At 40.9% G+C, this 20,181-nt stretch overlaps 4 protein-coding genes across 4 annotated transcripts in view; all 4 read right to left on the bottom strand.

The window, feature by feature from the left end:
* Window positions 1-2,013: 2,013 nt before the first annotated feature.
* Window positions 2,014-4,894, bottom strand: LOC102310626 (glutathione S-transferase A). Its single transcript, XM_005946594.2, has 6 exons — window positions 4,648-4,894; window positions 4,499-4,564; window positions 4,213-4,318; window positions 3,512-3,630; window positions 2,855-2,940; window positions 2,014-2,749 (listed from the first exon to the last, which is right to left on the bottom strand). The coding sequence occupies exons 1-6, from the start codon at window positions 4,813-4,815 to the stop codon at window positions 2,620-2,622; spliced, it is 675 nt and encodes a 224-aa protein (XP_005946656.1). The 5' UTR covers window positions 4,816-4,894; the 3' UTR covers window positions 2,014-2,619.
* A 2,422-nt stretch (window positions 4,895-7,316) lies between these two features.
* Window positions 7,317-9,895, bottom strand: LOC102310934 (glutathione S-transferase A). The gene is made up of 6 exons (XM_005946595.3): window positions 9,626-9,895; window positions 9,417-9,482; window positions 9,115-9,238; window positions 8,396-8,514; window positions 7,706-7,791; window positions 7,317-7,612 (listed from the first exon to the last, which is right to left on the bottom strand). Exons 1-6 carry the CDS (start codon window positions 9,875-9,877, stop codon window positions 7,483-7,485), a joined length of 777 nt encoding a protein of 258 aa, XP_005946657.1. The 5' UTR covers window positions 9,878-9,895; the 3' UTR covers window positions 7,317-7,482.
* A 2,114-nt stretch (window positions 9,896-12,009) lies between these two features.
* LOC102311966 (glutathione S-transferase A) lies at window positions 12,010-15,522 on the bottom strand. The gene is made up of 6 exons (XM_005946597.3): window positions 15,169-15,522; window positions 14,339-14,404; window positions 14,124-14,229; window positions 12,909-13,027; window positions 12,710-12,798; window positions 12,010-12,581 (listed from the first exon to the last, which is right to left on the bottom strand). Exons 1-6 carry the CDS (start codon window positions 15,334-15,336, stop codon window positions 12,449-12,451), a joined length of 681 nt encoding a protein of 226 aa, XP_005946659.1. The 5' UTR covers window positions 15,337-15,522; the 3' UTR covers window positions 12,010-12,448.
* Window positions 15,523-18,361: 2,839 nt separating this feature from the next.
* LOC102311245 (glutathione S-transferase A) overlaps window positions 18,362-20,181 on the bottom strand; it is a 9,776-nt gene continuing 7,956 nt past the window's right edge. Inside the window, exons 2-6 of the mRNA XM_005946596.3 lie at window positions 19,482-19,547; window positions 19,279-19,384; window positions 18,955-19,079; window positions 18,782-18,870; window positions 18,362-18,677 (exon numbers count right to left, since the gene is read on the bottom strand). Coding sequence (XP_005946658.1) covers window positions 18,545-18,677; window positions 18,782-18,870; window positions 18,955-19,079; window positions 19,279-19,384; window positions 19,482-19,547 — 519 coding nt within the window. The 3' untranslated portion in view covers window positions 18,362-18,544. The remainder of the gene's footprint in view (window positions 18,678-18,781; window positions 18,871-18,954; window positions 19,080-19,278; window positions 19,385-19,481; window positions 19,548-20,181) is intronic.

Below are 20,181 nucleotides of genomic sequence, written 5' to 3'. Positions count from 1 at the left end.
AAGATTTGCACAAGAATGGGGTTTTAGCCATGAGACATCCAGTCCCCACTTCCCTCAGAGCAACGGGGAGGCCGAGAGGGCAGTCAGGACCATCAAAAGTCTTCTTAAAAAGTCTGGCGATCCCTATCTCGCCCTTATGGCATACCGGGTTACTCCATTGGCAAATGGCTACAGCCCGACTGAGCTTCTCATGGGTAGAAGGATAAGGACAACTATTCCTGTCATCCCATCACAGCTAAATCCAAGAGGTACGGACACAGACAAGCTTAAAGCTATAGAACAAACGTACAGACAAAAACAAAGACAAAACTTCAACTGCAGACACAGAGTACATGATATGCTACAGCTCAATCCTGGAGACAAAGTGTGAGTCTCAGACATGGATACTAGAGGGACAGTTGTGTCCATGGCAGGCTCACCGAGGTCCTACATTGTCGAGACCTGGGGCACCAGAGATTTCTGGCGATCCACCAGAGGCTTCACCTGAGAACTCTGTTCCAGTTGCACAGAGTGTGTCGTTTCCAGACACTATCTCACAGGAGGCCAGCCAGCAGACTCCTGAAGCTGGGAGCCAAATCCCACACAGGTCTAGGAGGCCTCCAGCATACCTAAAAGACTATGTTTGCTCATAGGGCTAGGAACTGAGTGAGCAATGGGGCAGAATAATCCCCACACTCAGGTAGAGGGTTGGGTAGTCTACACCATCCCTCATAGAGACAATGAGAAATAAAGCAAATGGTTGCACTGTTTAAACATGTTGTTTGTAGCTGCATCAGATAGTTCAGAAATGTGCACTTATGCTTAGTGTTCAGAGTTGTATACTTTGAGAGTTTATTTTTGGACATTCTGAGTAGTCTGGTTTGAAACCAAACGAGTTCAGTAAACAAGCTGTTACCAGATAAAGCACAAGGAAATAGTATACTTTAAAGCGTGCGGGTCTAATCTGTTTTCTTGGTTATATTCCAGCATCACATCCTATTTAGTAGGGGGGATGTAGTATCAGGTAAATGTTAAGTGGTAGGAACGTTTCTGCTGGGTTGTTGTTGTGGGGGGGATGAAAAATAATAAAGGACACTCATTGGAGTAATGGCGCGTCTCGTGTGTCTGTGAGTTATGCCTCCAGTCAAATAACATCCATAACCTCAAATAATGGAACATACAGTATGTCATCACGAGGAAGATTTTCCACCTCTTCTTCTTGACATGATATTGCAAGTTTATGGAGTAATTCCGAGTTGGAGCCACTGGTCAGCTGATTAAGCTGTTGCTGGATCTCCCATTGTAGGTCGTGCCAAGTGGCCATGCCTGGATAGCTGAAGTCTGTCGCTCTGGATAGTAGTGCTGTTAAGCATAGGGACATGAATCCCACGGTTCTTAGTTGATCAGCACCTGACTACCACGGCTACTACTACTACTAATACCGGACAAGCGCCCAAATTTGTTGTCTCCCTAAGTTGGTGGTCAGAGGGGCAACTGGTTTCCTTTGCCAGCAACGTATAATGCTGTGATAAAGAGTAGAAACAGTACACAAGTTGAGCTTCATAACAGGAAGTTTTACTCTTCCTCTGTGCCCCAAAACACTACTCGATACCAACAGCGCACTATGCACCCTCTGGCGCCCGAAAGTTCAATAGCATTTTAATACCTAAAACTGCCATAATCTAACAATAATGTTTAAATGAGAGGTTACATTCACTGCCAGCATTATAGATTGTTAACCTCCTGGTGGAGGAGTTGCTCAAACGTTCCAAATGAAAAATCCAGGTTAAGGGGGTGTTCCAGATAAAATTTCCAACTGGGAACTCAAAAATTCTGTGAATACATTTTGTCTTCCCTTCTGTAGTCTCTGTTTTTTCTGTCTCTCTATGCTTTGTTTGTGTTTCCTATGTTATGTTTTAATCTCTGCTTCTTTTTCATTTCTCTTTCAAATCCCGTGATACATTTGTTCTCCTGGGACTTAAACTAGCTATCCCATTAAGAATTAAAAAGAAATAAACACACACACACACACACTTGTTTGTGATGCTGAATATAATTCTAGTGTTTGTAGAACATCTTTATAATTTGTGAGTTGGACTGTGGGTAGCAGGTTGTTTTTTTGAAGCACAACATTTTTGTTTGTTTGTTTTTTGTCCCCTGGATTTTGTAGAACAGATCAGTGTTTCATTTAATGTGACTTTGATGTCTTTACAAATCCATACAGTGATTGCTCAAGTGTTGCTACCTAGATAGGAAAGCTCAGTTTCAAAGAGAAGAATGACAACAATCAAGTAAAGCGTTAAAGTTTTGATTTAGTGACCTTTCCTGTCAAAACTGCACAGCTGCAGGATGGATTTAACCCTTTCACACATAGTGGTCACTGCAGTGGACAGCAATTCAAAGGCTTTTTTTTGTATTTGTGTCAGTGTTAATGGTATACTTGCAAATAAACCACTACATTGGACACTGATGTGTCACTCCATACACATCAGTTGTCCACCTAAGTGGACATGTAAAAAGGTCTTTGAAAAGTATATGTTAAAAAAAAATTCATCATATTGTACTGAAATACGAGGAATAGTAACAAATTAAAAACACAACAAGGAAAGATTGGCTTGTCAGCTGATGAGCCTCTCAATCTCAGATGTCTTTCAAAAAGTCCTGTCCAGGGGTGTCCTTCCAAAGTGGAGGCCAGGTGGCTTTGATGCTGGGTCTGTCCTTCAGATTTTTATGGTATTCTGACAGTTTGGGGTAACGTTTCTCACTTAGCCTGCAGGAGAGATCAAAATCAGGGTGAGTTCACTGCTGTTTATTATTGCATTCATTCATCTTGCCAAGCAGCTAAACGTCAGCCTTAGTAAAATAGCTTACTTACCCCATGCGGAAGAGAAGAGCAACGCTTGGATAAACAATCACATCAGCCATTGAAAAGCTCTTTCCCGCCAGGAAACCACCTGGTGTCTAAGAGAAAAAAAATAAAGCGCTGTGAGGGGAAAACAGTGCAGAACTCAGATTCTAAATATTCCACAGTGTGTCTTTACATTTAAAGATAAGTAAAGTTTTTAGGTAAGATTTTTACACAAACAGTGTTAGCGTATATATTGACTGTTTAAATTTGGTACAGATAGTCTGCCTGGCTTTGTCCAAATATCATCCAAACATGTCCTGCTGCTTTGTTTTTTAACTTTTGGTGTTTTTCTAACCTTAACCCAGTTTTCTTAAGAGGCTTTAGAATCTGCCAGATTGTAGGAAGCTTTTTCCTTTGACTCGCCTGGTTAAAGAAAAGAGTTGCATCTCTGTAACACAGTGCAATAGGCTGTTTGGGTGTAAAGTACGTGATTTTACCTCCTCCTGCAAAGATTATGTTTGTGTCAAAACATAAACTTTCCTCAGAAAAAAATTCCCAGACTGTTTCTCCCACTACAAAGCAGTTGGAGCACAAAGCCAGAGCAACAAAGCTATGTAGGTATAAGTTTTGTGCACTGGATGCTTGTAGCAGTAGAGTGAAAGTGCGTGCGGGTCATTCACATACCTTCTGCAGGTGTCCCTCCCACATCTGCACCTCGCCAGTCAGCGTCTCCTTGAGTCTCTTAAAGGCAGATTCCTGCCTCTCATTCTCCGGGACCCTCCGGTTGTACATAAAAACATCCGCTGCAAAATATCAGAACAGACATTTCATGAATATATCCACTGTCTGAGGATTTAAAGCTTTGAGAAAAAAGAAAGGTTCCACACACGGCACAGCATCCACTTCCATATTTTGTATTTTTGGTATGTCTGTGCATTGCTGTGTAACATCAGGCTGTAGGCTGTAAATGCTTGCTTTGATAAACGGAGATTAACATCCTGTTGTGAGGGTTACTCCCAAGGAAATAGTGCATTGTGCCAGAGCCTAATTATGTGAACACACAACTTATTTTGGGTGGCATGTTTTTTGAACAACGCTGACCTCGGGAAGAGCAGGGGAACCAACTCTGAGGAGGTTTGCTGAACGCATGAAGTATCAGTGGTTTAAAGGTGACAGGTTCGTGCGTGATGTTGCCAATCATTGACTCAAAATCCCAAAAGGCAGATCTTTTAATGGCAACAACAACAGATAAGTCATGTAGAGAGTGAGCATGTCCCACTAAAACCTCACAAAATGTAATTTGGGGGATCGGACGTGAAAGTGCAGGAACTCAACAGCTATGTCTTTGTGGTTCAAAACCAGAGAGAAGATTTAAGCTAACATACCCATTTTCTGATGAAGCGTGTTACCCTCAAAGGTACGCTGGAGCACCAGAGCTTTCTCGCTGGAGTTCACAGGGATCAGTTTGGTTCCCTGGGACATGTACTCACACTGTTGGTCGAGACAGGAAAACAGTAAGTGTTATAAAGAGCAGCAAAAAGCTCTGGTTTCTTTTACTCTGCAGTGTAGGGTGCATGTCCAAACAATCATGGTAAACCTAGTAATCCCTCAACTTGACCTCCAACAACCTATGTCCTTGACAACAAGGCAGTACCTTGCTCGAGTTCTCACCTCCAGGAAGAAGCATGCACCGTAGGACTCGTTGATGATTTTGTCCCCACATTTGAAGGCAGGAAGCTTTAAGACAAAGTGGAAAAAATATGAATAGGTTCAAGTTCAAGCATTCAAAGTCCAGATTGAAACCTGTGATACAAGCCTACCTGTCCCCTGGGGTTTACATCCATGACTTCCTTTGACTTGTGCTCTCCTTTCTCGAAGGAGAGCAGTTTTTGGTTGTATCCCTGCAGTTTCTTCTCCTCCAGAGCGATCATTACCCGCCAGCAGGGAGGAGAGCCGGAGCCCCACCAGAGAGTCATGTCCTTGGCCATGGTTTCAGAGTGAACAGCTTAGTATGGCAGCTGGAATTACTGAAGGTTAGAGATAAGAAGACTGAAGCCACAACGACTGAAACAGTCTCGTTTTATAGCAAAACTCCAGCCCTCCACATCCGGATTGGTGGATTTAGGTACCGTCCCATTTTGGTCTTCTGACAAGAGATCTCTTACCCTCTTACATCACAACCCCACAGTTTATATGACATGATAATGAAAGTCAGAGATTTCTGCAGCAGCACAGTTACATTTATTGACTGTGATTTAATCTAAAGCTGCTCGTATTCACAGGTGTGCAAAACTGTCATTTTTATGTTGAAAAGCGTTTGGAAATGCAAACAAAACAATTCACCTTCAGATCAAATCAAGTGCACAGAGTAAAGTGACACTGGGTGCTTTGCTGCCGTGCTCCCGTGCAGTTCGTTCAGATGTCATCATTCCTGCACGTTACTTGTGTGTGCTTCATTAATACAGTTGCATGTCAACAGTCACAACCTTGGTATCCATCTAATGTGTATATGTTAAACCCTTAAAGATCGTTCTTCGTGCATTCATATATTCTTACAAGTAATGCTGTTGATTTGTTGAAACTCACGGTGACTCTGCACTTTGTTTTCACCCCCTGTACACACATGCACACAATGCACACACGATTCTGGCACGTCTCTCACGTCCATCAATCGCATTAGTTCAGAACGTGTCTAATATCAACTATTTTATGTATCTTTGTACTTGAAATACAAATTTCATCTAGCACTAAAATATACACAATATAATACTAGTTGCTTTGTGCTTCATTCTGTAAGCCTTTGAATTCTTGTCAAAGTGCACTTGAACAATTGCCAATGTCACATAGCAGTGAAATAAGCTACAGTCGACACATTTGCTGCGATCACTATCTCTGCTCTTCTGGGTCCGTTTCAGTGGACTGTTTCCTGAGTGAATGATTGCTAGAGGAAAGGCAAAACTCGTGGTTTTTACTGAAGTCCCTTTGTCCAAGTAACACACACACACAGCTGCAGCCCTGCAATATTATTACGTGCAAGTTTCAACAGTAATAGGCTGCATCGGGATTTCTCTACACCTAAAAGGAAAGAAAAGGCATATGCCGAATTTGAAAATGTGCTTTCCTGTGTTTCCATTTATTCAGTATTTTAATTTTGCAGACGTAGCATGACACACTCCTTTTTTGAGCAAGCGTATATTCAGACGGACCATGCAGCAATGTTTCAAACAAGTCAGAATTGTTGTGGGTTCCCAACACACACACTCAGAAACAATTGTGCTTTTTGGTCTTTGTACTCTCCTTGTTCCTGTTGGTCACCTCCATACTCCATTCAGCCTGTTTTAAACTGCTGCCAGCTCTCCTTCTCATTGTAAGCCCGCTTCCGTCTGGTGTGCTACTGAATAAATAATGGAGGCAGGTTAGACAATGTGTAACAGGTGTCTCACACAGCCTCTATCCCATAGCCTTGCAGCCTGAATCACCTGCTCTCTCCCTCTTCAAACAGCTGAGCCAAAAAACACACCCGACCGAAAGACAACCAAATGGGCCTATGAGGTTTTAAACTGTGATCACAGCAAACTTGGTGGACAGATTTGGACACCTCATCCAAATAATATTGCAAATGCATTTTCAAACTGAGCTTTCACTGATCCTTAATAAGGAGAATGTGCATTTAACATAGCAGTGGAAATTCACAAATGACATGAAAAGGATTAATGCAAAGTGCCTCATGTATGCAACCTCATGCTGTCACGGGCCATTTGAGTTACCTTTGTGCAGAGAAAAGTGGTTGCACCACACCCAATAGATAAAGGACTCTTTTGATATGATGACCTTTCATTGCGCTTTATTTGTTTAAGCTTGTAAATGCTATAAAAAGGAATTTTACTATAAAGTTAGGCTATTCAAGCTTTTCTGCTGAAGCAAGCCTGTTTATATTTTAGCAGCACAACACCACTGAAATTATCGTAGCTTTAGTAACAATAACTTCAACAATCACTAGAGGGTTTTATTGATTTTTTTTGATCAGCTGAAGGCATAATAGTGTTATTGCACATAAATGCCTATAATGTAGGCATTAATATGCATTCATATCAAAAGAGTGGGTGAGAAAAGAAATTACTATGACTTCTACTGCAAAATGAATGCAAAAGCAGTTTCTGCACCACTGCAATGTAAGCAAAGGCCTGGCCACCCCAACGAAAAATCTGATGGCTTTGCCACTGCTCTGACTGTGACACGGCAGCATAATTATAGAAATGTTTTCGTAAACATGATTGTGCGATGTTTTCAGAGAAAACAAAGCAAAAAGTTTAATTTAAAGTTTCTGCTTAGTGATCTCTCCTGTCAAGACTACGCAGCACTAATGTGAGTGGTACATCGTTAAAAATAGCATCAAAACTTTAAATTTACGTTGACGGGCCAGGTTTGACGCCAAAGGTCAAATTTTATTGGTGGAAATTTAACTTGAAAATAATGAAGCAAACAAAAATAAAACTTAGTTTTTATTGCTTTTACTCACAGCACAACAGAAATAAGATGGCATGTTCAGTAACAAATGTAACAAATGTTCAAATATCCACTGCACAGCAGCACAGGGTAACAAATTAAAAATGCAACAGGAAAAATGTGCTCGCCAGCTGATGAGTTTCTCAGTCTCAGATATCTTTTAAAAATTCCTGTCCTGGGGTCTCCTTCCAAGTAGGAGGCCAGGTGGCTTTGACGCTTGGTCTGCCCTGCAGCTTTTTGTAGTATTCTGCCAGTTTGGGGTATTTATCCTCGCTTAGCCTGCAAGAAAGACGAAAGTTGGTGTGAGTTTGTTGCTGTTTGTTATTCAATCCAGGCAGCTACAAGTCAGTTTTGCAAATTTAGCTTACTTACCCCATGCGTAAGAGAAGAGCAACACTTGGAAAAACAATCACATCAGCCATGGAGAAGTTCTCTCCTGCCAGGAAACCGCCTGGTGTCTTAAAAAAAGAAGACAAAGAAAAAAAGATTTTGGATGGAAGCTAAAAAAATCTTTTAAATAGTTGGTGAAACTTGGCTTACTAATTCTTCTACATATATTGTCTCCTTAACAGCAGCTGCTGAGCATATCTCAACAAAAGACTTCAGACAATCAGCTCGTCATCATCCAAGTACTGTGCATCGGCCAACTGTCAACATTCGGTACTTGTTTTTTTTGACTTGCCTCTATTTCCTCTTGAGGCTGTCTGGCCACTATTGTAAATAGGAAGGTTTTGCCAATGACTTGCTTAGTTAAATAAACATTACACTGACTTCCTGCACAATCTTGTACTGTGAGTTGGTGTTTTCAAGAACGTAAACATCAAATGTTCAACATCAATTGATATCTCTGTCAACAGATGTTTTGGACATTTTTTTCCCCTTTAAATCATTATAATGAGTCAAAATACCAAGGGGATAAAAAGAAAAGAAAAGACAAAGTGCTTTTACACGGTAGCACCCATTACATCCAACAGCTTATAACTTCCTGCTAGGGTTATTGCCTGTTTCTGCAGCTTTGTAGCTGTCGTGCTCTGGGTGCTTGTGAGTGCATGCGCGTCATACCTTCTTCAGGTGTCCCTCCCACATCTGCACCTCGCCAGTCAGCGTCTCCTTGAGTCTCTTAAAGGCAGATTCGTGCCTCTCATTCTCCGGGACCCTCCGGTTGTACATAAAAACATCCGCTACAAAATATCAGAACAGACAATTACTGTCTAACATCAGGCTGAAGACTATAAAAAGGTACCCAAATAACATCTATAGCAGCTTATTTAAAAATGAGTGTTCATGTTAAGCAAATGTTCATTTTGGTTACATGGGATTTTCTGGTGTCATTTCTACACTGTCTCAGGAATTTACTTGCAAGGCTAATTTGAGCAGAGATTAACATCCCAGCATGTTGTGAGGGTTACTCCCCAGAGAAATAATGCATTATGTAACACTCTTAAGTGAAGGCACAGCTCTTTTGTGTGTTGCATGTGTTTTGAACACCTCGGACCACGTCGGTGAAAGTTGATGTCAAAGCCTCTGAGGAGGTTTGCTGAAGACATGAAGTCTCAGCGGGTTAAAGGTTGCAGGTTTGTGCGTGATGTTGCCAAGCATTGTTTAAAATCCCAAAAGACAAATCTCTGAATGGCAACAACAACAGCTAAGTTATACAGAAAGAACTTTATAAGATTTTCTTTATAAACTCTGTAAATCCCCTGGTTTCAGTGTCCACATCAGCATACAGGGATATCGAGCTCAACAGGTATGTTCAGAAGGCCATGACAGAGTTCACGTACCCATTTTCTGGTGAAGTGTGTTGCCCTCAAACACACGCTGCATTATTAAAGCTATCAAAGCGCAATTGTTGTCGGAGCCGGCGCAGTCAGGAATCAGCTTGGTTCCCTGGGACTTGAACTTGGACTGAAAACAACACATGAAAGCACACGGAAACACATGAAACGAGCAACTGTTCTGAGGTGCAGTGCACCCTGCGGTGTAGGGTGTCTGCTTATACAAAGCATTGCAGAGCATGCAATCACCAGTCGCCCTCCAACTTAACAACTCCTCAGTGACATGAAATTTTAAGTAAGGTTCTCACCTCCAGGAAGAAGCATGCACCGTACGACTCATTGATCACTATGTCCCCAAATTTGAAGGCAGGAAGCTTTAAGATAAAGTAGAATGAATGTTATTAATATATACTTCAAAATTAAGCATTATTATTTGTAATTGCACAGTGAATATAAAGTACTTCAGGGGGTTGGGGTTTGAGTGCAGTTTAAAGGTATGAATGTGATGCAAGCCTACCTGTCCCCTGGGGTTTACATCCATGACTTCCTTCGACTTGTGCTCTCCTTTCTCAAAGGAGAGCAGTTTTTGGTTGTATCCCTGCAGGTTCTTCTCCTCCAGAGCAATCAGCACCCTCCAGCAGGGGGGAGAGCCGGAGCCCCACCACAGAGTCATGTCCTTGGCCATGGTTTCAGAGGTTAACCTGGGAGCTGAAGTTAAAGGGAGGTTAAAGATGAGAAGACTGAAGCTAGAGCAGGTAAAGAGCCTCATTATATAGCAAAACTCCAACCCTCAACATCCGGATTGGTGGCTTTAAGTCCCTTCCCATTTTGATGCTCTGACAAGAGATTTCTCACAGATAGCGGGGTGTGAATTATTTTTTGAGCGAGATCACGCACCTGCATTTTACCTGACATGCTGCTGTCGGAACATTTTTGTAGCAGCACAGTTTGAAACATTTTGTTTGATAAAGATTGTTGTATTCACAGCTATTGCAAAACCGCACCAATATTCTGAATTTCAGTGAATAATAATGTTTATAACGTTAAAATCAGGTGTAGAAACTAAAGTGAAAGTGAAAGTTTCTGTGGGGTTTAGAACCCAACTTTATTCCTGTGGGCTTTATTATTACGGTTGCATGTCAACAATCACAGCTGTAGTTGACATCCATCTGTTATACGTATGTTAAAAGCTGTTATCATCCTTGTTCGTGCTTTATAGATTCCTGCAGTGTTGTTGCTGATATTTTGAAACTCACAGTGACTCAGCAGTCGTGTATTTACAACTTCACACGCAGGCACTTACGCAACACTGGCACAGTTTTCACGTCTCTCTGTCTGATACTCCTGATTTTAATGCATTCTTTCATTTGACATCCACATTTCTAGCTTCACCAAATCCCTGCTTCTGTTTTTATTTTCTTCTTTTGTGCTTCTTTCTCATGTTAGTGTGCACTTGGCAGCATGGACTTCTGCATGAACAGCGGTGAAGAGAACTGCATGTTTGCTGCGATCGCTGTCTCTGTTATCTTGGGCTGTTTTTCAAAGAAGAGCTCGCTGTGGGATAAACTTCTGCAAGATTTCCCCATACATGTCAGAATAAGAAGCACGTTTTTCTTCTTGCCTTTGACTGATACATACATACACATATATTGTGTTTGTGCATTACTTTCAGTGTTTTCATTTTGCTTAGTTGGCATGATGTAAGCATTTTTTGCTGACTACAGCAACAGTTTGTTTCTGATGTTTTTATCAGGTTCACTGATAACCTGGCAACCTGGTTGCATGCCACACGCATTACTTGTCCATTAGTGGAATTTTATATCCGTTCTTTTGTTTTCTTTGTCACACAAGGCTCCCATTGAAAATAGAGGAACTCCTTAGTGTACCACCTTATATGAATAAAGGTTAACTGAGAGGCTAAAGAGAGGGCAAAGTCACTAGGTGGAAGTATTTTCTGATCGACTGTACATCTGAACATTTCAAATTCCTGTGAATGCGCTCTCCTACTCGGCAGAGGCTGTCGGGCAGGTTTGTGCACCTCCATGATAGTTACTTTAACCTTTCCAAGCAAGTACAAAACCAGGTGAAGCTCCAAGAACTGAGTACCTGACTCAACTCAATTCAACAGGTACAGCAGAGGCACGTACTATGAAACATGTTTAGCATAGTAGTGATATCTTGGGCCTTATCTGGCTTCATTTAACCATAACAACTGCATTCAGGATAAGCGGCCACACGCAGTGTTTACCAGCTTGGTAATCCAGCCCAGGCTTTTTCCAGCACGTTCACATGAAAGGGGCAGAGCTGGCAGCATATAACCAGTCACAAACTGCTTCCTACAGGAAGACGGGAGGTTTTTGGGGTTTTTTTACAAAGAAAATCAAAAAATATGAAGAGATTAAATGAACAATACAGGCTATAAGCAACACAGCTGCTGCTGCTGCTGGGTGTGATAGGAGAAGCACTAGTGTAGCATTGTACAGTATAGTATTAAAACATGCTGCATGAATGTGTGGAGACTTGAAAATGCCGTGGTTACGACTGGAAGGCTATCGTATACAGACTTTATTCTGCGTGACACCAGGCGAAAAACAAAACTGCTGATGTCAGAATGAGTGAAATGACGTTGGTGTGCGACAAAAAAGCAAACAAAATGCTGCAAAGCAAAAGAGAAATAAAACCTGTGTGAGCTGACATTAACTGTGTCCCTCTCATACAAGTTCCCTGGTAAGAAGTTGACCAACTTTATAAAACTAAAAAGGCTGGGTTCATCCTGAAATTACCTCACTCAGCTTCTGATCATGCTTTGCAAAAAAAACCCTCACGTAAAAGGGTTTTAGTGGTGCCTAGATGTGCAGGATCTGAGTTCATGTTCACAAGCATAATGAAATACGTCAACAATGCTGATTGACACAAGTTTATTTTTAACTGAAGTGACAATGGCCAAAATACAGTACACTCAGGGGGTATAAATGAGGCTGTGAATTTAACGTAGCAATGTAAAATCATGCAAATGATATCAAATTGAAGCATGAGGCATTGGAGTTCCCTTTGTGTACAGAAAACTAGTTCTTAGTCCTTTTCTTCTTTAGCAAAAAATGTTCTGACTCCAGTTCACTGATATAAATTTATTAAAGGTTAAAAAAAAGTGTAGATTTAATTTTTTTGACTGTTGGTTGATGCTACATGACATCTCATATTAAAAACAAACAAACAACAAAAAAAAACTGCTGTTAATGGAACCTGAACTTGTATCAGTCAACAGAAACTGTTGTTCGATATACACACAAACAAAAGCTGCAATATTATTATGTGACATTCATTCACGTCTGCATGAATGTCAGATGTCTTTCAGTGTGTCTTGTCCCTCAGGGTTCTCCAGCCAATGAGGAGGCCAGCTGGCTTTGACACTGGGTCTATCCTTCAGCAGATTGTAATACTCTCCCAGTTCAGGATAACGCTTTGCAGACAGCCTACAGATCAGAGCAGAAGGTAGAATATAGAATATAAAGTTCAGTGACTACAGATCATCACTTATTATACTGATGAAACATGAAGGAGAAGCAGCTGTCATTTCTATTTCCTTCTCTGCCACTCTTACCCAAATCTGAAAAGATAAGCAACTGTAGGAAAAATGACCACATCTGCCAGTGTGAAGGACGATCCTGCCACATGAGAGCCTGAGCCCAGCTTGGATAAAAGAAATGCAAATTACAGCACAGTTTGAATAAACCAAAGCAGGCGATGTCAGCTTGTGTTTCTGTGTGTGTGTGTGTTTGTGTGTGTGTGCCTTCACATACCTTCTGCAGGTAACCCTCCCAGAGTTTGAGTTCAGTGGTCAGAGCCTCTTTGTTTCTATTCAGAGCCGATTCATGTCTCTCACCTTCAGGAACAAACCAGTCGTAGTAGATAACCGCATCTGAAAATAAGCAAAACTCAATCACATGATGCTAAAAACATTTTTCACTGTAAAGGCATCGCAGCACTATTTTAATCATTGCCCTGTTCTGTTCTTATAGGAAACACATACAAAAGAACAGCTTCCACTGTGTCTATACTGACAAAAGGGAATATATGGTCACTGTCTCTGTATATAAGAAGTGCAGAAAGCTGAAGCTTTTTTCTTCAGCTGAACATGTGATGGATACCGCGATTTTATTGGGCAGCTGTAGCTGAGGAGATAGAGCAAGTCATCTACCAATTGAAAGGTCACTGAATTTTATCCCCTGACTACTCCAGACTCCAGGAGTTTTCTCGGGCAACATCCTGATGATGACTACCTGATGCATCTGTATGTGCGCACAAAAGCATTTAGGTACAGGAAAAAAGTGCTTTTGTGTGACTGGGTGATGAATGAGGCTTGTAGTAAAAAGCACTCTCCGTGCTTTGTTAGTGTTATATAAGCAACACTCCATTTACTATTGTACCATTTCTTTTATCAACTCAGAGTCATTGCCAAGATAAAGTCCGGACTTCCTCAAAAGGGCCTGGGAAAACCCTTTTATCACTTCCCACCTGGACGACTTTATTACTTCTACTTTGGTACAGAATAACTATCTCTGTGCCACCTGCTGTAAGTCAAGAATACAGCAGTTCATCTTTTCACTGGTATTGGAAATCATGAACACGTCCCTTCATTGGTCCCCTGTCCATTTTGGAATTGACGTTAAGATTTTATTGCTAATGTTTAAGATTTTTAAGTGGACTGCGACCTTTGTATCTGTCTGAGCTGCAATCATAAAACACATTCATAAACCTGTAAGAGCTAGGATATAAATGACTTTCAAATACATACAAAATCCACTGCTCATAAACTGTCTAAAATGTTTTGTTTTGGGTCTGGACTTATTTCAGTTACTTATCTCCATCATCATCTAACGTGATGGAACGCCAGTCTAGTAAGTTTGGCAGGCTCTGAAGGGAAGAGACTGCTTCCTCAAAGTTCACCCATATCTCCTCAAGCTGCTACTGCTAAGTCAACTGTAAAACTGTGTCAGGCAAAGTTTTCGTCTTACTGAGTTTATCGTAGAATGTGAGACCCTCAAACATGCGTTGGTACATCAGAGCTTGTTCTTCTTGGCTGTCCGGGATCAGTTTGTTTCCTTGGGACTTAAACTGGCTCTGCCATTGAGGAAAGAAAAAAACACGCACACATATGAGCTTGTTACTGTTTGTGATGTTGAATTTAGTTTTAGGGTCAGTATAATTCTTAATGAATTAGCATCCTCACCTCCAGGTAAAAACAGACTGCATAGGAGTCGTTCACAATAGTGTTTCCATGTTTGAATGTTGGAAGCTGTGGAAAAAAAATTATAACGTGAGCAAGACAAACTATCAAAGCTGCCATTTGAATCACTTGGATACCCGAAGTTTGCTATGTTAATTGCACTGAGAGCCGCCAGTAGCAGATTGCTATGGTTACATGTTGTAGTGCATCACAAAGTGCAACATATAACATATTGTAGTTTGTTTTTGCCTAAGTTAGCTGCTAAAGCTGTAGCAGGCGTGTCACCCCTCCAATCTGCAGAACAGGTCAATATACAGTACTGTCATGCTAATAACGTCTTGCTAACCTTTAGCTTCACAAAGTATTTGACCCTGTTGTAAAAAACGAAAATCCTCGTGACTTCGACAGCTTTAACTACACTCCAGGTTCTTGATGCTAACCCGCGTGTGCTGAGCAACTTTTAATCCGTTATGCCCAAGGAGAAATCAGGTGAACAGGCCAGTATGTTAAGATCTACATTGGATAAGATTTTGTAATATACCAACAATCAGTGTTGACAGAAGGGCACTGAACTGAAACAGCTGCTCTTGGGACACAGCCCACCATTGGCCAAAGGTCAACTTTCACAGCTGCCTTTCTAAAATTTAAAAAAAACTAAGAGGGGCGGGCTGAATAATGTTGTGTAACCAGCTTTACTTACCTAGTAGAGCAACAATACATATATCATGTTGATGAGGTTGTTGAGGTTATTATGCAAAGTGATTTTAAGCATTAGACTTAATGATAATATTGTATGGTACATTAGCTAAGGTGTAATTTTCTTAAGGCCCTACCTGTCCCCTGGGATTTATATCTAACACTTCTTTGGACTTGTGCTCCATTTTATCGAAGGACAGCAGTTTTTGGTTGTAGCCCTGCAGGTTCTTCTCCTCCAGAGCGATCATCACCCTCCAACAGGGAGGCGATCCGGCCCCCCACAGCAGAGTCATTGCCTTAGCCATGGTTTCAGAGGGAATTCTTACAACTGAGAGTGAAGTTGTGGAGGGATGATGAAATGAAGACAGCAGCTAGAGGAGCACAGACAGATTTATAGCAAGCTACAGCCCTTCCCATTTTATTGTTACGTATAAAGATCGGTGCCTTAACACAAGACAGATCAAACACGAGCAGCCCCCTTAGTAACAGCACTGCTGATTAACTATTAACTACATCTGTGTGGATTATGAGTCGCCATGGAGACATTGTGGCTCCCTCTTTACAACGTTGCTTCAGTTCATTGTGGTTTTCAAGCATTCATTCATGGACAGCTTTGTTTTAAAAGGCCTGCGACAGCATTTCAAGGTTGAATCCAAGTTTCTGACTGGGACTCTGCAACACATTAAGTTTTTTCTTTTTCTGTTATAGATTTGCTGTCTTGTCATCTTGTTGCTTGAACCAGATTCAGCCAAGCTTTAGCTGTTGGACAGATGGATTCATTTCACCCTAGAGGACTTTGGGATCCAGAGGAGTTCATGGTTGACTCAACATTTAACATGCTAGCTGAGGTCCTGTGGGTACAAAACAAATCCTCCTCAACCCAGCTGTACAGCTGGTGTGAGGTATTTGTGCTAATATGCTGCATTTGGATTTTGCTACATGTGGCGTTGTGCATTACATCGACTGTACAATTTGGTCTTGTCTGTTTAAAGGACACGGTTCCCGCAATCTTGTGTTTTGTTGCTGTCTCTCTGAGCATTTCCAGTCTGACCTAGGGATGAAATTACTGGGATGTCCTCTGCTAAGAAGATTGTGGCGTTGTGTTAACACAGTGTGTGACCAGCACACTGCCAAAACCTTCCTTTTTATAGTGGTGCTCAAAAATATAATTAAACATTTAATTACCAACACTTGGCTGTGACTTATCCTCTCAGTTTCTATGGAAGCAGAAAGTTTGAACTTAGTTTTTCATAGGACTGCATAGAAGACGTTTTTTTCACATGACTATATAAACTGTATTTTTTTAAAGTGACAAAACCTGTAAAATATAACACAAAAGTTTAGTGAGTGTTTCACTGTGCACATTGGTGGCTAATTTCAGGTTTATAGAGCCCTCGAGTTGTTTTATTTGCAGTTCCTGATACCTCTCAAAATAGTCCTTGATCATGGTTTACATTTTAACAACCTGCTGTAACCTGCTGTTTTCACGTTGCACATCCACTGGTGATATCGCTGGATGATTACAACTGATAAAGGTTATACGGGGGGGCAGATAACATTCACAACTCACGTGATCATCTCTTAATATCTGTTGAAAACTCACGATGACTTAGCATGTCATGTACATGGAAACTGTCCAATGCATGTCTCTGATGCCACCTATGTAAAAGCAACCCCAGTTTCTCTGTGACGCTTCCTCACAAAACTCAGAGTAAATGTCCACCTGAGCAGTTCCAGAATCAGTGTGGCAGTGGAAAAAAACGCAATCACTCTCCACTACTCTAGGTCTGTTGTGGCTTCCAGATGATAATCTACCACAACAAAAGCATGTGGTTTTCCTCCAACACACTCCTGCAAAGTATTATTTTCATGTTTTTAATGGGTTTGACATTATAATTAAAATTTTCTCCATAATAAGAACTTTTGCACAAGTCTTCTTTAGCACGTCACGTTTATTTATTTATTTTTTATTGGATCAAAATGCAAGATTGCGTAACACTGAACTATGTGATTTATGCAAAGTCATGACAACACATGCTTTCCTGTACTGTTGTATGACTGAGGGGATGAGCCTGGATAGCTACTATACGACTAATGGAATTCAACTTTTGTTAAAATGCAAAATCATGCAAATGGTGCACTACTGAACTATCAGCCTAAAGAAATGGTAGCACAATGGATTTGATCAACTGTTGAACAGGAAAAGCCAGTTCTAGTCACGTAGCAGAATTCCTTTACTGTGGTGTGACTGGGAGGATGAAACCGGATAACTACGTGGGTTACTACTGAAATAACCTGAACATGGTTAGATCACAGATTGTCTATTAGGGTAACAAAAGCTGCTGTGATATTACATTAAGTGTGAGGAACTCCCAGCATGAATGTGTGACTGTCTTCATTGCTTCTGCTTGAATTTGTGCAAGTCTAGCATACAGTGTTTCCCGTAAGGGTGAGACCTTCCGTCATGCATTGGTACATTAGTGCTTGTTTCTCAGAACTGTCAGGGGATGAGAAATATTCAACATTTTCCATGTTTTAATTCTTGCTGTTTACCTCGAGGTGTAAACATGCTGCACGTGGGTGAATGCAGGGAGCTAATAGAAAGAAACTGACAGAAGAAGTCAGGCTGTCCGGCTCAACATTGTGTTCCATAAGCATCTTAAGACTTTTGTTCATTTCAGAAAAACAGAGAAAGATTTGCACTACACAAAGAGTACTTACAGTAAGAGTGCAATGCCTGAGAACGGATCAGTCAGCAGTTTCCTATACATGTATCTGTGATGCCCCAGATGTGAAAAGAGAAGCAGACACACCAAAACGGCTTCAAATATGCGCTACAGTTATTTATAGAAGTTCATAGATTCACAATAAATCGACAGCTGTTAATGAAAAAAATCATTTAAATTATTTAAGGTGATAATTTATTTTGCCACTCTTTCCTACTTCCAATGTTACAGTGCATTTTAAAACTAGAAACAAGCTTCAGTCTATTCTCTGAAAGCAGCAACAATAAAGCCAGGAGGTGTAAAAAGAAGCAGTGATTCTGGAAGTGATCCTGGGCCCACGCAGTGATTTCCATGACAGAATCATGCCAGTTTTTAATGCATTGATGCTTGAGGCAAAACACCCTATAATGATTTTTGGTCTGGGTGCTCGCACACAGAGCTTTCTCCAGATTCACTGAACCTTTTGATGACATAATGTGCTGTTTTTTAGGCTTTTTGTTCTCTCCTTCTTTTTAAGATACATGGTAACTTGTATGGAAGCACAAGAGTTACATTGTTTTAAATGTGAAAATCCTAATAAAAAAGAAATAACTCCACAAAACTAGTGAATGTTTTTGTTTCTTGGAAGGTTTTTTATTGACAGGATAGAAAAAGATGCAAAGTCATGACTTCTGCGGTGAAGTTAAACTGCTGTCAGAAAAAACGGAATACGTATGAGTTACCAAAAGCTGCAAGCAAAAAAACAAGAGCCACTCTGTCATTATGCAGCATCATCTATGGATGAATATCAGATGTCTTTCAGTGTATCTAGCCTCTTGGGGTTCTCCAACCAATGAGGAGGCCAGCTGGCTTTGACACTGGGTCTCTCCTTCAGCAGATTGTAGTACTCTCCCAGTTTAGGATAACGCTCTGGAGACAACCTACGAATCAGAATTAAGAAGACTTTCAAGTCCCAGGTCTACAGATCATCCTTCATTTTACTGATGAGACCACATGGAAATGCAAACAGCCTCTGCGTGCTTACCCAAACCTGAAGAGAGTGCCAACTGTTGGAAAAACGACCACGTCTGCTAGCGTGAAAGATGGTCCTGCCAGGTAAGAGCCTGAGCCCAGCTTGGAAAAACAAAAAACAAAAATACAGTTGGAACAAATCAAAGCAGGCCGAGTCTGTCTGAGTTTGTGTGTTCATGCACATACCTTCTGCAGGTAACTCTCCCAGAGTTTGAGTTCAGTGACCAGAGCTTCTTTGTTCCTCTTCAGAGCCGATTCATGTCTCTCACCTTCAGGGACAAACCAGTTGAAGGTGTAGTAGATAACCACGTCTAAAAAACAAAACATTAAAAGATGGCACATTCATCTGTTAGCAGGTTCACATGATGTGAGAATCTTTCCATTTTAAAACATAAGTTATCCAAAGAGGCATTATTTTGGAAGTTGATCCAAAAGTTTTCTGTGTAATAACTTAATTTTTTTCCTTGAAATTTCCTGAGAGACGAGGCTCAGAGGAATAATAATACTTACTGAGTTTCTCGTAGAATGTGAGACCCTCAAACATGCGCTGGTACATCAGAGCTTGTTCTGCTGGGCCATCTGGGATCAGTTTGGTTCCCTGGGATTTAAACTGGCTCTGCAAGACATTAGGAAAAGACACACATTGAACTGGGGCACATTTTGTGATGTTGCATTCAGTGTGAGTGAATATTTGGTCAAAATGACGTTCTCACCTCCAGGTAAAAACAGGCTGCGTAAGATTCATTGAGAACGTTGTCTCCATGTTTGAAAGTGGGAAGCTGAAAAAGAAATAAAGAAATGAATAACAATAATCATAATAATGACAAGTTATAAAAGTGTGTTAGAGTCAATAAGCTGCTGTGCTGGATCAAACAGGAATCCTTAATAATAATTACAAGAACAAGTCAGATTACACACAACGTGTCACATATTCAGACACCAAACCTCACATTTCTGTGTTTTATTTAACGCTGTTTCCTAAACAAACTAAACCCAGTAACACATTTTTAAAAATGGGCCAGTCTGGCCATTCGATTAAACCTGCTCGTCAAGTTCAAACTGGTTCTTTGGCAGTACTGGAAATCATCATGGTACTTGTGGGCAGGGCGCTTCAACTCCAAGCTCTTATTCATTATTATATAACCAAGTGTGAGAAAAAAGAAAGAAAAAGTTTGAAACCCAGCTGCAAACACAAGAGCTCAGTTATCTCTACACCCATATTCACTACGTGTCAGCTCACGATAAGTGCTCGTCCAATCAGGTGCTGCAGGGCGTCTCTTGGAGCGTCTTAAAAAATAAATAAAAAAAAGTCTACTTGAATAACGGAATCTTTTCCGCCAGAGCAACAACCCATATTTCAATGTTAATTAATGACCGTGATGTCGTCAAGGTTATTGTGCAATGTATTATGCA

Source organism: Haplochromis burtoni, unplaced genomic scaffold, assembly GCF_018398535.1.
Source record: "Haplochromis burtoni strain Fernald_Lab_line unplaced genomic scaffold, NCSU_Asbu1 Contig_476, whole genome shotgun sequence".
Lineage (NCBI taxonomy): Eukaryota > Metazoa > Chordata > Actinopteri > Cichliformes > Cichlidae > Haplochromis > Haplochromis burtoni.
Note: the sequence above shows the minus strand (reverse complement) of the source record. Positions and strands in the feature narration are given on the sequence as shown.

Excerpts from the sequence above, each read along its gene's own strand:
- LOC102310934 (XM_005946595.3), bottom strand. The coding sequence starts at position 9,877 with ATGAGGCTCTTTACCTGCTCTAGCTTCAGTCTTCTCATCTTTAACCTC. Across the intron at positions 7,792-8,395 it reads GGGAGGGACACCTGAAGAAG|ACACCAGGCGGTTTCCTGGC; the intron begins GTATGACGCGCA and ends TCTTTTTTTAAG. Across the intron at positions 7,613-7,705 it reads GCTCTTCTCTTACGCATGGG|GCTAAGCGAGGATAAATACC; the intron begins GTAAGTAAGCTA and ends TCTTTCTTGCAG.
- LOC102311966 (XM_005946597.3), bottom strand. The coding sequence starts at position 15,336 with ATGGCTAAGGCAATGACTCTGCTGTGGGGGGCCGGATCGCCTCCCTGT. Across the intron at positions 14,230-14,338 it reads CAGTCTGTTTTTACCTGGAG|AGCCAGTTTAAGTCCCAAGG; the intron begins GTGAGGATGCTA and ends CCTCAATGGCAG. Across the intron at positions 12,582-12,709 it reads GCTTATCTTTTCAGATTTGG|GCTGTCTGCAAAGCGTTATC; the intron begins GTAAGAGTGGCA and ends TCTGATCTGTAG.
- LOC102310626 (XM_005946594.2), bottom strand. The coding sequence starts at position 4,815 with ATGGCCAAGGACATGACTCTCTGGTGGGGCTCCGGCTCTCCTCCCTGC. Across the intron at positions 4,565-4,647 it reads ATGTAAACCCCAGGGGACAG|CTTCCTGCCTTCAAATGTGG; the intron begins GTAGGCTTGTAT and ends TTTGTCTTAAAG. Across the intron at positions 3,631-4,212 it reads CACGCTTCATCAGAAAATGG|CGGATGTTTTTATGTACAAC; the intron begins GTATGTTAGCTT and ends GATATTTTGCAG.